This window comes from Oncorhynchus nerka, linkage group LG7 (genome assembly GCF_034236695.1).
Source record: "Oncorhynchus nerka isolate Pitt River linkage group LG7, Oner_Uvic_2.0, whole genome shotgun sequence".
Classification (NCBI taxonomy): Eukaryota; Metazoa; Chordata; class Actinopteri; order Salmoniformes; family Salmonidae; genus Oncorhynchus; species Oncorhynchus nerka.
Window position 1 is genome coordinate 59,493,957 of NC_088402.1, and position 16,066 is coordinate 59,510,022.

The 16,066-nt window shown below is 42.7% G+C and overlaps 2 protein-coding genes across 5 annotated transcripts in view; one reads left to right on the forward strand and one right to left on the reverse strand.

The window, feature by feature from the left end:
- Positions 1-125: 125 nt before the first annotated feature.
- Positions 126-4,647, forward strand: LOC115132077 (DNA damage-regulated autophagy modulator protein 2). Of its 3 annotated transcripts, none has more exons than XM_029664310.2 (8): positions 126-214; positions 481-653; positions 1,024-1,091; positions 2,200-2,342; positions 2,719-2,896; positions 3,258-3,340; positions 3,732-3,824; positions 4,055-4,647. In XM_029664310.2, the coding sequence occupies exons 2-8, from the start codon at positions 523-525 to the stop codon at positions 4,175-4,177; spliced, it is 819 nt and encodes a 272-aa protein (XP_029520170.1). In that variant the 5' UTR covers positions 126-214; positions 481-522; the 3' UTR covers positions 4,178-4,647. The 3 variants fall into 3 exon arrangements, with proteins under 3 accessions (XP_029520170.1, XP_029520171.1, XP_064876740.1); XM_029664311.2 differs by having other exon boundaries at positions 127-214; positions 518-653; XM_065020668.1 differs by lacking the exon at positions 126-214 and having other exon boundaries at positions 215-653.
- A 105-nt stretch (positions 4,648-4,752) lies between these two features.
- Positions 4,753-16,066, reverse strand: part of LOC115132078 (DENN domain-containing protein 2D-like) — a 34,009-nt gene continuing 22,695 nt past the window's right edge. For both annotated transcript variants that reach the window (XM_029664312.1, XM_029664313.2), the window contains 11 exons: positions 14,207-14,382; positions 13,585-13,697; positions 13,385-13,454; positions 13,200-13,277; positions 11,988-12,128; positions 8,729-8,877; positions 7,584-7,755; positions 6,238-6,288; positions 5,965-6,046; positions 5,260-5,508; positions 4,753-5,104 (listed from right to left, as the gene is read on the reverse strand). In XM_029664312.1, coding sequence (XP_029520172.1) covers positions 5,037-5,104; positions 5,260-5,508; positions 5,965-6,046; positions 6,238-6,288; positions 7,584-7,755; positions 8,729-8,877; positions 11,988-12,128; positions 13,200-13,277; positions 13,385-13,454; positions 13,585-13,697; positions 14,207-14,382 — 1,349 coding nt within the window. In that variant the 3' untranslated portion in view covers positions 4,753-5,036. The remainder of the gene's footprint in view (positions 5,105-5,259; positions 5,509-5,964; positions 6,047-6,237; positions 6,289-7,583; positions 7,756-8,728; positions 8,878-11,987; positions 12,129-13,199; positions 13,278-13,384; positions 13,455-13,584; positions 13,698-14,206; positions 14,383-16,066) is intronic.

The window sequence follows — 16,066 nt, forward strand, 5'->3', positions numbered from 1 at the left end:
TGTATGGAACAGACAAACACACATTCTCTTGCTCTCACACACACAGTTCTGTTCTCTGCATCTCCCATCAAAGCAGTTTCCCAACTGACTAATAAAAGCAGGGTTTCACAGAGACCGACCAACTTTTCTCACGCTTGAAACCTGTGTCTATCTAGAGCTATACTGCTCTTGCTGCGTTGAATGGCGTCCTGAGTCTCTCGCTCTGCCTACTACTGTGAGTGATACCACCATTGAGATTATGTGCTGCGATTTAATGAAAACAGTGGGACTAAGATTGTGAATGGTTGTATGGTGTCAGTAATGGGTTAGTGTGTGTAGTAGGATGTAGAAATCTGGTTGAGAAAGCGTGGGTTTTTAAGACTGATTTGTATAGTGGTTGTGTGGGGGGGGGGGCTTTTTGAACAGGAGGTTGACTTAGTGACTAATGGTGGAATTTGGACATGATTATGTGATCTGTGTATTCACTTATGTATGTGTTAGGGACTGCTCTGACAGGACCCCTTCCTCCCCATCCCAGGGGGTATGTGGTGGTTCCAGAGGGGGGTATGTGCCCTCCCTGCAGCCTTGGTCACCTGGTCCTTGTCCACCTTTGTCGTCAGCTATGTCACCGCTGTGCTGCTGGGCCACGTCGACCTACTAGTGCCCTACATCAGGTACTGGACCAGGGCCTGCCAAACTATATGTGTGTAGGGTGAATCCTAACTTCCACTTAGTCATGCATTGATGTCTGAAGTTGGGATTCGCTCCTATGAGAGGAAGATGAGATGCTTTTGGACAACTTCTGGTTTGTGCTATAAATAATTACAGGATGATTCCAATACCAAAAGATTTGAAGAACGCAATTTTTTTTTACCCAGTAACGGAAAGGTTGCTGGTTCGAATCCCCGAGCCGACCTAGGTGATAATTCTGACAATGTGCACTTGACCCTAATTGCTCCGGATAAGAGCCTCTGCTAAATGACTAAAATGTTGCCCTTTTGGTCCTGTGTATAACAGAGATGATTGTGGTGTGTTTCCTTACAGTGATGCCAGCGCAGTGGTTCCCGAACGCTGTGTCTTTGGGTTCATGCTGAGCATCTCTTCCTTTTTAGGTAAAACAAAATGGACACACCATATCAGGTATAATAGTTGTGGTCCCAAAATAAAAGGGGAATGCAAACTCCTTTCACTAGAATTTAGTGGCTGAAAATATTAAAGTGGGTGACAGTTTGCAGGACGACTACGTCTCCTCTGTGACCTAGTTCAACACGCCGCTCAAACACTGACTTGATTGTATTCCAGGTTCAACATTTCCAGGGATTTGTCATGGTTGGAGAAAGAGTGCCTTTGAATGTCAGCCAATGAAATGACTGCTACATACAAATCTAGTTTCATGGATGTTATTTGTGAAGCAAAAAGTATGTGTTGGCCCTGTCAGACCTAGCAGGGGATTGTAGACGAATTAGTGTGATCTATGTGGTTTCGTTGTTAAATCAGTTAAGTGGGGATTTTTGTCAGTGGTTCACACATGAAAGACCAAGTAAGAATCACTTAAATTCATATTCTGGTTAACTCCTACCCAAATAATGTTGTTGAATCATCCGCTGGTCGTAATTGTGGTCAAAATTAAACTCCACCTCAAACAGACAGTTTAAAAAATGCTTGCCATTTCCTCATGATCTGGCCAATCAGTGGACTACTCGCATACATTTTATTCATGATTTATACGCCCACACCATTCCAACACAAAATCTTGTTTTGAACATACTTAAAGATTACGATGTTGTAATCGCTCCACCATTTCCTGGTTGCAAAAATTGTAGTTTGTGACAAAGCAAGTAGAGTGTATAAATCATTGTACCATCTAAAACGCGGCGAAATATATTTTCCATAACCAGCTGTCGGAAACTGGTGTACAAGGCCGGAAGTAAATTACGCAAAAACGAAACTTAAGAAGGTGAAGCATAGAAATAGCACACAGAACATATCTATTGCCTCTTAAACTTACTTTCAATTAATGATCTATAACACGTGAATTTGGTCAGGTCACCCAAAAAGTTACTTATTTCAGCTTTAATTGCCATTTTTTTGGGAAGGAAAACGTTCACTCATTGTAATTGGTAATATTTTATAAATCTGGAGACACTGGATAGTTACTTTAAAGCACACACTTCCCATTAATCTTGTGTCCATCCCTCCTATATGTGGTTGACTCTGCAGGTGTAGCCACTGTCTATGTGCGATACAAGCAGGTCCAGGCTCTGGCACTAGGGGGCGAGCTTAAACTGCATCGACTTAACTGTGCTGGCATGGTCCTGGGTATCATGAGCTCAGTGGGCATGTGCGTCGTCGCCAACTTCCAGGTACATACAGCGTTGCCTACCCCACTTTTCCATTATAACTATCCTCTTATATAAATACCCAAATCCAAATCAACCCTTAAGCAATCATTTTGCCATATAGCTTACACTTATCAAACCCTCTCAGATCTAGCATAGGGGGTAAGGAATGGGTCGATTTGGAATTGGACGAAAGAGCCAGCTGTCAGTGTTGAGAAGGAACACACACACACATTTCAGTGTTCTCAACTCTTCACTGTTCTCTGAATGATGATGGACATATCACATTTGCTCCCTCTTTCTCACCTCTTGAGTCAAAGACCCTGGATTTTCATCCTTCTGGAAAGTGTGAAAGCTTGGGTCGGGTATGAAATCCATTACCACCTCTGCCCTTTTGCAGAAAACCACCATCATGTCAGTGCACCTGCTGGGGGCGGGGCTGACCTTTGGCTGCGGGGTGCTCTACATCCTGGTTCAGACGGGGGTGTCATACCACATGCAGCCTCGCTTCCACGGCCGAGACATCCTGTGGGCGCGCACCGCCGTGGGGCTGTGGACAATGGCCAGCGTCATCATCTGTATCCTTCACCATACTAGTCTGACTCTGGAGCACACACAGAGCAGTGTATAAAGGGAAGTTGCAGACATTGACACATTAGAAGGGGATACAACAGTGGGGAACTGAATGGCTTTTGGATGAAAACAACTGTGAAAGCATTGCATTTTGGGGATACTTGGACCACCTGTAGGACCAGTTTCCTGAGCTCAAATTAAGTCTACTCCTGGACTAAAAAGCATGCTCATTGGTTTGGGGAAAACCGACTCGGTCCTCGTTTAAAATCTGATACTGTATTGGAAGTGTTATGTCTGTCCCTCAATAATATGACTACATCTTCCACTGCTGCAGTTCTAGCCCTTGACCCTTTCGCCCTCTCTCAGCGTTTGTGTCGTCAGCCATTCTGTATGATGACCTACCAGGCGTGGACGTGGACAGAAAAATACGCTGGAGACCAGAAGAAACGGTGGGCAAACATCAGGGTCCTCTACACTGTGATCCTACTAAATATTATAAGATTGGAAATAGTGGCTACTAGTTTGTTCTATGTAGATTGTTGTCCAGCAGCACCCAAGTACAATGTGAAGTACGTACAAATACATGAGGCATGTAGGAATGCTACTTCCTACTAAAATACTAGAACATGGAGATCCTTTCCTTGTTAATATATTGTCTAATATGGCTCAGCAAGAGACCATAATATCCCTTTGTCCATGATCATTTCCATAACAATGCTACTAAATTGGTTGGTATTTTACTAATTGAACTTAAATCATAGTCGCTCAAATTACCTTTGTCAACTGTTTGAGTTTGTTTCTAATGGTTTCCTCTGGGGTCAATGGTGCCATATCTTGCAGGGTTACACAGCCCATCTGGTCAGTGCTGTGGCTGAGTGGTGCCTGGCCTTCTCCTTTATCTGCTTCTTCCTCACTTACATCCGAGATTTCCAGGTACGGTCTTCCTGCTCTCCCCAATGGCAAAGCAAAATAAACACTTCCATTGCAAGACTTCATTCTCAGATCTGTTTTGTATAACAAATTACATTTGTATGAGTAGAGCTGAATGTGATACATTTAATATGTTACAGCTCATTCTCAGTTGTTTCATCAGCTAAGGAAGATGGGTTGAATGGCCTTTCACCATAGAAGTCTCAGGTGTATTCATGTTCTTTGCTCCCCAGAAAATCCAGTTGCGGGTACAAGTTGTCATGCAGAGTAATCACCTGTACGACTACGCCCATTACGACGTGAGAGAGCATGCCCACCATGGAGAGCATTCGCCACTGCTGGCTGGGAGCATCTGACTACACTGCCCCTTTCTGTGTCCACACTGCAGTCCCACCCCAGGAAAAGCATCTCTGTGCCCCGAAATGACTTCCCTTCTTCATCTCTTGCTAAATGGAAGGTTTGAATAGGCTGGAACAATAATGCATTTGCCCATGTGATTTGGAGTCTGTGATTTAAGGAAAGGAGGCAAGAGGATGCCATTGGAGACTCAGCACTTCATTGACTGAACTGTGTTGTGTTCATTACGTCACACAATGGAAAATTTGTTTCCTTATTGGACCAGTCCAGGCAGTCCCTCCCTGCTTCAGTTTGGTGCCTAATGAACACAAGTAAAGATATTTAGTGGGTCAAAATGTTAATTGAAAGTGTGATGCATCAGCTTTGACTTACGGTCCATGAGTTAGCCTTTGCTGTATCTGTATTGTACAGTTTGCTGGAAACATTTCTGATATTTTACTTTTCTACAAATAAATCTGTTTTTTAATGACTTGTCAAAATCTCCCACTCTGACCTCTTGTGCATGTATGCACACACGTGCTTATTTAGCAACTTCATTCTTGAAACTGACTGAAAAAAAACAGGAAAGTTGGCGTAAAGGTTCAAAGATTCAGTCTTTATTAGAATTTTTTTCTGCTTAATAATAGCAGGTTCAGATGGTGACAGATTTGAGCCCAACACTCATTCTAACAAGTGGTCTTGTCAACCGTCTATCATATACAGTAGCAACACATAAAATACCCACTGTTACCCCAACACATAAAACTATAAATACAAATGATTCACTTCCAATATTTACATCTCAAATCTATTTTATCACATCTACAGTAAATCCCTTATATACACAATCAGCCTCGTTTACAGTGTATTCACAAGACACTATCTCTTCTTTGCCTTCTCTCTTTTCTTCTTTTCCTGGTATTCAACAATCTTTTTGTGGAAAATCCCTGAAAAGATGAGGGTGTGATGATAAATGAGTAAATTAATGATAAGCGAACAAGAGGCATGTTATCCCCCAAGAACAACCCGGCATCATTATCTTTAGATATGTTATATAGCTTTCAAATTCTCATGTTATGCAAGTATGTATTAAAGCTCTCACCTTGCTGGGGGCTCGCTGGCTGCTGCTGCTCCAACTCTTGGATAAACAGGTCAAACATCTGGGTCTGGAGGAACTTCTTGACAAAGTGCCGCGTGGTCTTGGACTCGATGGCCTTGTAGAAGGCCCTGCTCTGAAACACCCCCGGCTGCCCTCTTCCTTTCCGCGTCACGTATGAGGCAAAATGGCCGACAGTCTTCACGAAGAAGGGCAGGAAGGCTTCCGAGACAACCGTGTTCAGCTCCTCCACAGCTGCGTGGGAAATGGTACACACGTTTAGCCACAGACCAGGTGGTTTCAACCAAGGTGTGTTACTTGGCCGTGCTCGAGAGCCATAACGTCAACCTTGAGTGTGATCAACCAGTCTCTTATGATGACGTGCTAATTTTCCTAAACCTCACATTACTTTGAAAGGATCGAATAGAGCATAAAACAATCTATATTCAAAGGTTACAGTTAATTCATCAGTATGGCCATCTGCACACTTGATGTGGTACTGTAGGTGAAAAAGAGCAATGCAATCTCTAGAATAAATAAATAAAATATCCCATGCAACAGCTCTTTTTCCTCTTGCAAAAACATCTGATGGAAAACCTATTTTCCAATTGTGAAATCAACTAAACTAAAATGCACAACCTTATAAAGCTGTTTTCCCTTTCACATTTGTTCAGGCATTTGTTTCAAAGGCTGATATCAAAATATACTCACTGGCTTCTTCTTTCCTATTTCTTAGTGCCTGCAGTATTTCATCTTGGAGCTTAGGGGGCAGAATAGACTTCTCATCTCCGCTCTATAAAACAGTTACAATATTCAATGGTATGACAAAGCAAAATTCCCATTTCCCCCCATAGTATTAAGTGCAAAACAGTACAAATAACAAACTGAATTAATTCAAAAGAGCATACAAAGGCATAAAATGTGACTTTTTTTTTTTAAACGCACATTTAGGCCATTGCTCCACTCTCGAGACTACACACTTACTCGAACTAGGAAAGTGTCCCCCTTATCCTCTGACAAGTCCACAACAAGCAGCTGTGTTGGGAAAAACAGAGCCTACAATCATTATTCCAACACCAATCCATCACTATTACTATCAATACTCCCAAACTTCTCATCCAGTCATTCAGGGGCTCTTTCTCAATCTTTCCTTGATTCCTCGCCTCCTCCTCAAAATGGATTGGAGGTCTGAGGCTAGGGACCTTAGACCATCTCCTCCAATACATTGTGAAGGAGGCGAGGAATCAAGGAAATCAATTGAGATTAGCGCCAAGGTCTGATCCAGGAACAACCCCATTGCCCCTACCCCTTCCTGTGCTTTCAGTCAAATAGGATAGCAGACTTCTATCCAGTCTTTTCAGATATATACATGAGGTTTAGGTGTTGTTTCTGGACAGGGCCCATGTCATTAGTTCTACGTTTGACATTTAACTGGTAATGTGCTAACTTTGTTGTAGTCTCACTATTTATTTTAAAAGCCTGGGGGAGAAGAATTTTATTGTTTGTGTAGTGTGACAAGGTGAAAGACGTATTTTGTTATGATTGTTAAGTATGAATTTAACTGTTAGGAAATTAAATAAATCAAAAATAATCACAGGGCCATCCTTCCAAATCTCGTCTCGTTGACGCAACTATTAGAAGTCACTATTGGATTTTTGTTAACACTCACATTTGATTGGCTCTGAGAAGACATGCCATATCCCCTCAGTATATCCCCTCAGTAGAGGCATTTCACTTTTATTGTTTTGTCCGTGCATCTTTTCCTACCATCTAGGACAAAAGTTTTAGTAGCCTATGCAGTGTTATTGTCCCCCACGATGAAATCGGGGAGGGGACTGTGAATCTGTCTCCGTCCGTTTCTATCTCTAGACAGCATTGGGACGATTTTGACGAAACTTAGGTGAATGATGCCATAGAGATCCGGCATTAACAAAATTACACGGATCGGCCTAAGGCAGTGGCTATGGTAATAAACTGAAATGTGTTAGTCACACAACTCAATTGGCCTAGGGGGAGGGGCTGCATCATTCGTGGGGGACAACATGTTTACTGTTGCTTTGGGTTTTTTATCTTATGTTAGGCACCTTGTTGCAAGTCAGTCAAATGTTCAGAAACCACCTCTGTTTGGAGTTTGACCAATGCAAAAATATGTGATTGGTTTGAGAAGTGGGAATTCATCATTAGAGTTCATCTACATTCTACCATACTCCACCCCTTTTTTGTGTGTTTTCCTGCCAACAACTTCCCCAGGCTTTCGTAACGAACGTGAGCGAAGCTGGTGTGTCGAAGCCAACATTTCTGTAACATTATCACAGGTGGGGGTGACTCACGTCGCTCTGGTCCGTGACCTGTTCCAGGAGCCGCTTCTGCACTCCCAGCAGGTAGGGGGTGGGGGCCATGACCACGTCAATGAGGATCTCGGGGACGATGGAGATGAAGGTGTGCTGCCAGGTGAAAGGGTAGAGCAGGGCGACCACGGCGTGGATCACCTGGGACAGGGTGCTGAGGAGAGACAGAAGTTAGACTTATTCAGTGCGTGTGTGTATGTGTCAGGGGAACCAGTTCAAGGAACAGAACCGAAAACAAAAGTCACCCATACTGTTCCAGAACAGAAATGTTATTTTAAAAGCATGAGAACCGGGTAACAACGTTATTTTAAAGTTTCAAGGATTTTCTTGTAGTCCCACAAAAAAAGCACCTATGCAAAGCACTCCCTCTGTCACTCAGAAATGTATTCCAGGGTCTGCCTGCCAGTTGAAAATCTTTGATAGTGTATGCTTAGACTACCTGCCCCTCCCCATCCAAAGCATAGGCTACTATACTGACGTTACGAGCGTTATTCAGAAGATCGAGATTTTTTTATTAGCTTGAGATGAATGGATTAACTTTTTCAAAGGCTAGTTATGGACACCATAGGCCTAGATATCACGTTTCATGTTGAAAAAAAAAAAAAAGGTAAGACAAGCACGCTTGTTAACTAGCTAGCTCAAAGGACATTCAAAGTTCCTCCATAAAAGCCACTCCTCCTAGGTATAATTCACTGTTTGGTAAAGTAATTTAACGAGCTAAATGTAAAAAAAAAACTTAAAAAACTATCACAGGTTAAAAAAGGAACGATATAAAACAGTACTTAACCGGTTCACTACTTTATTTCGCTGGTCGGAATAGTGCAACAGAACGACAAAAATAGAGGTTCTGTTCAAAATGAAACGACAATTGAAAAATAATTTTGTTCCAACCCCTGGTATGTGTGTCACTGTGGGAACAATGTGAACTTCCAATACCCCCTTGAAGCTTCTCATTGTGATTTTAAGTTTTTATTTCTGAGTGGTCCTCAACGTGTAAGGAGCATCTCGATTCATATGCAATGATGTTTTTATAATAGGCTCCCATTGACAGAGTTGATGCATTCGTCTCAGACGACTATGTTGATTTGACTAGTAAGTAATAACCTGTGTGTCTGTGCGTGCAGTACCTGAGCTCCTCCGCTATGAAGACGATGCGTCGCTCCATAACGGCGGCGGCGAACACGAGCAGGACCTCCTCATCGGTCAAGCAGCGAAAGAGTGTGCGGAAGTCCACATGCTCTAGCCACGAGTCCAGCGGCCGCGTCAGACTGATGATCTAGATGGGAGAGAGTCAACTCTTATCTACACGTCACCATTGTTGCCAACATGTTATGTACAGTAAATGTTACCACCGTCACCAACTTGTTATATACACCAAAGCAATACAAAGTTGATTTACTAACGGATTTAATTTCATGAAAATTGAGGCAAGCGAGCAGGGAAAATAATTGACCCCATGGAGATTTTAGCCTCTTAATAATGTTGGCTTGACTCTTGGTATAATGGCTAGGGTTTTGGAATGGAAGTCACAGGGACCAGAGTTTGAGTGCCGGTAGACATCGCACCCTAATTAACTACAACGGTATCAGAAGTGGGATAGCACCATTGAAAGTATGTCCCGGCGGAGTTTGAGACACAGTTTATTTTTCAGAATGAGTGTGCTTGCTGAAATATATAGCAGTTTAACTAAAGTAATCAGACCTAAACATACAGATAATATACAGCTACCACTAAACAAATAGTGTGCGTGGGGGTTAACTGGGGAAAAAAGGGCCTGAGAAATGGAATGTTGCAGGATGGGATTGGAACATCTCACCTCAGTAATACCTCTCCTATTTCAATGCAGTGTGTGTGTGTAATTATGACAACATCCGGAGGACGTTCTTCAACCTATCAAAGCTCTTGCAGCATGAACAGAGAGCAAGAGGGAGACATAATGGGCATGGCATTCACCACACTATAAATAATCTCAAGTGAAAACCCAAAGTTGGGGAACCCTGCTCTATGAAGACGCTTGTCTTCCCGGCTTAACATTGATGTTCGCTGTGTGTGTGTGTGTCACCAGCATTATTCCAGGAAAATAGGATGTTTTCTTTTCATTTCAGTAAATACATCTTCAACTGATGACATTGTGTCTTCTTTTTCACTAGCTGTGTGTGTTCCTTGTCTTGCTCTGTGTCCGACTAGCTTTGTGCATCTTGTTAGTCTTGTCTCCTCACTTTAATGTCTCCCCCCCTCTCTAGTGGTGTGCTTATCGTTATTTTCTGTAGCTTGGAAGGTGAGTACCCTTCACCCAGGGGTGTATTCATTAGTCGCACACCATAGCAAAACCTTTTACTTTTTGCAACAGAAACCATTTTTTGTAGGATCCTTCCCGTTCCCTTTGGTTCCTACTGAATACACCCAGCCCTTCTCCTCTCCTGGCCTGGATGATCACATTAGTGACAGGGCCTGGGTAGGTGTCTACCCTAGTGCTTTCCCTCCCCACCTGTCATTCATAAAAATTGTGAATAATTTTAAAAGTTTTGAGATAAATCTATTCACGTCACCAAATAATGTATTATGAGAACACACTGTTTTGCAATGAAGGTCTACAGTAGCCTCAACAGCATTCTGCAGGGTAGCACCAAGGTGTAGCAGGAGGACAACTAGCTTCCGTCCTCTTTTGGGTACATTGACTTCAATACAAAACCTAGGAGGCTCATAGTTCTCTCCCCCTTCCATAGACTTACACAGTAATTATGACAACTTCCGGAGGACATCCTCCAACCCATCAGAGCTCTTGCAGCATGAACTGACATGTTGTCTACTCAATCAAAGGGTCAGAGAATGAATCTAGTATTGAAAGCATAAGCTGCAGCTAGGTAGCACTGCAGTGAATAAAATGTGGTGAGTAGTTGACTCAAAGAGAGGAAGACAATAGTTGAACAACTTAATTTCTTCAAACATAAGAAGCAAGAGAGCTATATTTGGTCACTTTTTACTGACTATAACTATCCAACACAAACTCTTCCAAGTCAAGGTTAGCTTTTGGTTTTACAAACGTATTGCCACTGGGGCCCACCGGTCTAACTGCTAAACTGCTTACTGACTCACTGTAATGAATGATTGTACCGGGTTAGTTCTATTACCTATGTTGAGTATGATGTTATATGGTTTGGCTCGGATTTTTTCCCCCGCCTGGTCAGGTGACGTGTGCATTGAAGTCCACAAGCGAAGGGATAAGGTGAGGAGGAGAGTGTGTAGATGCGAGAAGGAATACAACGTGGCTGCTATGAAAGTGAACTGTGTTTACGTGTAATCAGGGGTGTATTCATTCTGTCGATTTTGTTATAACAAAATACCACCTTGCATACCACTGCTGGCTTGCTTCTGAAGCTAAGCAGGGTTGGTCCTGGTCAGTTCCTGGATGGGAGACCAGATGCTGCTGGAAATGGTGTTGGAGGGCCAGTAGGAGGCATTCTTCCCTCTGGTCTAAAAAAAAATATCCCAATGCCCCAGGGCACACTGCCCTGTGTAGGGTGCCGTCTTTCGGATGGGACGTTAAACGGGTGTCCTGACTCTGAGGTCATTAAAGATCCCATGGCACTTATTGTAAGAGTAGGGGTGTTAAACCCGGTGTCCTGGCTAAAATTCACAATCTGGCCCCCAAACCATCACAGTCACCTAATAATCCCCAGTTTACAATTGGCTCATTCATCCCCTGTACCTATTCCCCAGGTCGTTGCTGCAAATGAGAACGTGTTCTCAGTCAACTTACCTGGTAAAATAACGGATAAATAAAAATAACGTTTCGCAAACGGAATGAAACTAGGATAAACATACCCACATTTGTCCAATAGAAACTCTCGTTTGCAACTGTTGGACTAATGATTACGCGCTAGATGCAGGCATGAGTGTGCAAGGCGGTATTGAATGTGTCACTGTCGGTCACCTCAAATCTCTCTGGACTTGTGTGCACCTACTGTACGTTGTAAACTTTCATTCATAGGCTAGGTTGTAGGAACCTCATGATGGGTATAGGGAACATTAGAGTATCATGTATTTGCCTAAACCAATATGTTACATTGAACTGGGTGAATGGAATATGAATAACAGTCATCCAATATGCTGTAACAGAAATTAGGCCATGCTCATAATAAAAAAAATATCATCCTCCCTCATCTTAAATGAAACTGACCGCTAGTGCTATCAATGTGGATGTTTCTCAACTCGTGGAACTGTGTGTGCTGGTTTTCATGACATCTAATTACAACCAATTATTCCAATCCTAACATTTTGCTACAGTGTTCCCAAATGAATATGACCCAGGTCTCAAGGAACAGCATGTCATTGTGCTATGCCAACTTAGCCATGTGGCTACATCGGACACATCAGGGTGCTAACCTCAGTGCCTTTGTCGGGGATGAAGCTCTTGATCTTGACTGTGTTGCCTGGGGCGGGGAACGCCGCCTCCCTCAGGCTTTGCATGAACGGGTAGATCATCGCCATGGAGATCTGGCGCCGCTTCTCCACCTCGTCAAAGATCTACGTTAGAGAAAGACAGGAATAATCTAACTCTGATATCATGTGATTTTGCACCACTGGAATAAAATACTTAGCCTACACAATTTCCTGGGTGACCTTTTTCAAGGCAGAGACTGACAAACCACAGTAAATGGTGTGGCAGTAATAAGTATTTAGTAATAAGTATATGATGAACTGTGGGGCTTAGTGTTTCCAGTAGCCTACGGGACAGTTTGGTGGTGGTGGTGATGATGATGTGTGTCAATATTCACTTCACAAGACTTGGGGCACCACTGAAAGGCAGCAAATTATGAACAAAACAAATACAGCGACTTGGATCAAAGACAGGGGCTAATGATAAAGGGCCACTAAGGGAGAGAAGGTATGAACTGTGCTGCAAATAGGGCATTTCAAAACCCAAAGGCCAGTCTAAGAGGCTCATACTCGATGCAGAGTAATTTGCTAGTACCATAACACACTGTTCTATAAACACAGTAGTTACGAGAAATTCAATTTCACACCGATTAGCGTTACGAACGGCTGTCAGATTTACAAGAGGTCCCCATCACTTTCAGTTCCACGTCAGTGGAGGGAGGAGTGTCTTCTTCTTGTCGTTTTTTTCTCGATATGGGAGATTGTAGAGAAGTTATTAGCTGTTGACATTTTCAAGGGAGTACTGGGATAAGTGAGAGCTATCTTTTCTCTTTAAAGAGAAAGTACACTTCATGAAAGACGAGAGTTGCCATTTCCTCATGAATGTGTTTAAGTTTATCAGCTGGTTAATTAAGAAAGGCCAGAAGATCCTGGCTAGCATTTTTGAAGCATGTAGCAATGCTAGTGGAAATGGCTTGTAAATCCCTTTGAAATCTGAGCACGTGTGGTGTTATCCAATGTTGGCTTAATTCCTTTTTTACCACGTGCACAATGTTGTCAGCGTGATTCCTAACTGAAGGCCCAGGGAGAGATTTACTCAGAAGTATGAAGCATCGTTACAGCCAGGGATCCACCCAGTTCAACTCATCCGGGCTTACGTCTCTGGGTAAAACACTCATTTCTGACAGCCAAAAGCCAATGACATTCGAGGCGTGTTACCTTGGAGAACAGTCCGAAACAAGCCAACCTGCTAATGATGCAGTAGGCCTCAGGTGGGCGAGCGCCGTTGCCGTGGGGCTAGACGAGAACAATGGAGAAACAGAGAGAGAGAGAGAGACAGATAATGGGCATGGCATTCACCGCACTATAAATAATCTCAAGTGAAAACCCAAAGTGAAACATACCAGTAGCCTCCTACAGTATCCGTTCCTTCTGCTGCCGTCGATCTCAGTCAAGACAAATGAGAATGTCTCACTAGAGGGAGCGAGTGAGAGAGAAAGTAAGTCTATTGGTAGCTTTAAGACATCAACATTGGAATGACTCAACAATACACCCATCTTCCCACATTGATGATGATGATCCTTCATATTAGATGCAGTGTTACCTGTGGTACTCTGTTAGGGGGGCCCAGTTGATGCCCTCAGGGAAACAGAAGAGTGTGATGGCCTTCAGGGTCTTTTCCTCCTCCTCTCTTTGGAATCTCACCATCCCATCCCTCTGAGAAAGAGAGTGCGAGAGAGCAAGAGCAAGAGAGAGATTAACAGAGGGAGAGGAGAGAGAGGGCAACAGAGAAATGGAGAGAAAGACCAATATATTTGTCGGAGGGATGTAACTTGGGCTCTTTCTCAATTAATATTTATTCAATTCCTCTCTCCTTGCCTCAAAACACAAGAAGGTCCTAGGGGAGAGACCTTAGACCTTCTCCTCCAATACAGTTGAGGAGGCGAGGAGATGGGAAGCGAGGAATCGCGTAAAGACAAATTTAAATAGAGCCCAAAGAAGGCATGTCATGTGACGTTGAAACGTCAGTATATCTAATGGAATAAAGCCTGGAATTTAAAAAAAATCGTAATAATCTTCCGTGTTGAAGGCCTACCTGAATTCTTCTCTCCTACCTCCCTCTGACCATTCAATGACTTCCCTTGCGCTTTTCATTTCTTATCCACATTTTTCTTCTTTATCCCTTTTGGGAGACATGCAGAGTTTCTACTAACTAGCGGACTCACTTTGGGGAACTGGTAGGTGATCTGTGGCTCGTAGGCCCCCTCTTTGGATTTCTTGAGGCTGACCACAACCAAGTACTCAAAGAAGTACTGCCCACTCATGTAGCGCTGCTCCTTGGCTGGGGTGTCTACCGGAGCTGGCTCCAAAGACTCCTGAAGGGGTGGCTCCTTCATCACCCCTGTCGGGACAACAGAGTGTTAAGGCAGAGGCTTACTAATAACATATAGTAAAACCAAAGGCTTATGGTCTGGATAGCTCAGCTGATTAGACCATGGTGTCAGCAGCGATAAGGCAGCAGGTTCTATCCCCGTACCGGACACATTACATCTTACTGATCATTTGATTTGAGTACTTTTCAATACATCTCTGTTGAAAGAAATATTTGAAAATACAATATCCACTTGAGGGTGAAAACAAATCCTTTTGAATATCTCTCCCTTTCTATCTCTTCCACTGTACTTCCTAGGCAGCAGCAGATCTACAGTATCAGTTACAATAGAAGAGGTATTGCTGCTCATTGCCTGAGGTAGAATCCCAGGAATGTGGCCAATAAGAATGCTATCTGGTTTGTTTCTTACTTTTCCAACACAGAATATTGAATGGAACTCAACTCATGTGCTGGTGCTGACAACCTCAAATCAAAAAGCACAATGGCTGAGATTTGCAAAACTCAATACAGGTCGACTGACTAATACTTGTGCTGCCGTTGCACCATACAATGTGCACCATACAATGTGATTCCAGCCATAAGGATGTGTGAATATACAGCTATGATAGGCGTATGTTTTTCCAACAACGTATACAATTATATTAAAAATGTACATTACATTTATTACCACTATGAATTGAAAGTACTTATCATTACTAGCCAGAAGACACGTATTATTCTGAGATACTTATAATACATGCATGTTATTTATGCAGTATTAATGAGAACAACCACATACCAGCAAAGTGAAAACAGGCACAACAGACACCATGCCAAAATAAAAAAAAATGGAATGTTTTGCGAGGTTTTTAAGTATATGAGCACCAGCCTGTTTTAAAAGATTCTTATCAAGAGGTTTCTGAGATGTGAAATGATGACACATTTGGTTCTTAATCTGCTTATTAATGTCTAGAAACTAAGGACATGCCCATCCCCCACCAACCTCTGCCACATGGTGTGTTTACAGTTGGGTAAACCCTGCAGTTTGACCTGCTGAACAGCAAACAACACCAAAGATAAATATTGGCTAATCTTTTCTCTCCTCTGGGTTTTGTGAAAATGTTACGGGTCTCTTGCTTTTTTTTTTCTCCATTGCTCCTTAGAAATAATAGTAGAGCCGGGCTGCCCAGACAAGTTCTTTATGCTGCACTGCCGCACACACTCAGTCTGTCTCTCGCATGGACACACACACACACACACAAAAGAACCGTTCTGTGACTCAGCCTACTGTGACAGGTTTCACCTCCAACTGCTTTTACCATGGCAACAGTCCCTGTGTAAGGCATGACTAACCCATTACACTCCACATTATTGTACAGTACCAGACAAAAGTTTGGACACCTACTCATTCAAGGGTTTTTCTTTATTTGTACTATTTTCTACATTGTAGAATAATAGTGAAGACATCCAAACTATGAAATACACATATGGAATCATGTAGTAACCCAAAAAGTATTAAACAAATCACAAATATATTTGACATTTTTCCAAAGTAGCCACCCTTTGCCTTGATGACAGCTTTGCGCATTCTTGGCATTCTCTCAATCAGCTTCATGAGGACTGCTTTTCCAACAGTCTTAAAGAAGGAGTTGAAGGAGTTCCCACATATGCTGAGCACTTGTTGGCTGCTTTTCCTTCACTCTGCAGTCCAGTG

Bases quoted from the DNA above. Each gene is read 5' to 3' on its own strand.
- LOC115132077 (XM_029664310.2), top strand. From the start codon at position 523: ATGTGGTGGTTCCAGAGGGGGGTATGTGCCCTCCCTGCAGCCTTGGTC. The intron at 654-1,023 runs GTACTGGACCAG...GTTTCCTTACAG, and splicing joins CTACTAGTGCCCTACATCAG to TGATGCCAGCGCAGTGGTTC. The intron at 3,341-3,731 runs GTGGGCAAACAT...CATATCTTGCAG, and splicing joins GCTGGAGACCAGAAGAAACG to GGTTACACAGCCCATCTGGT.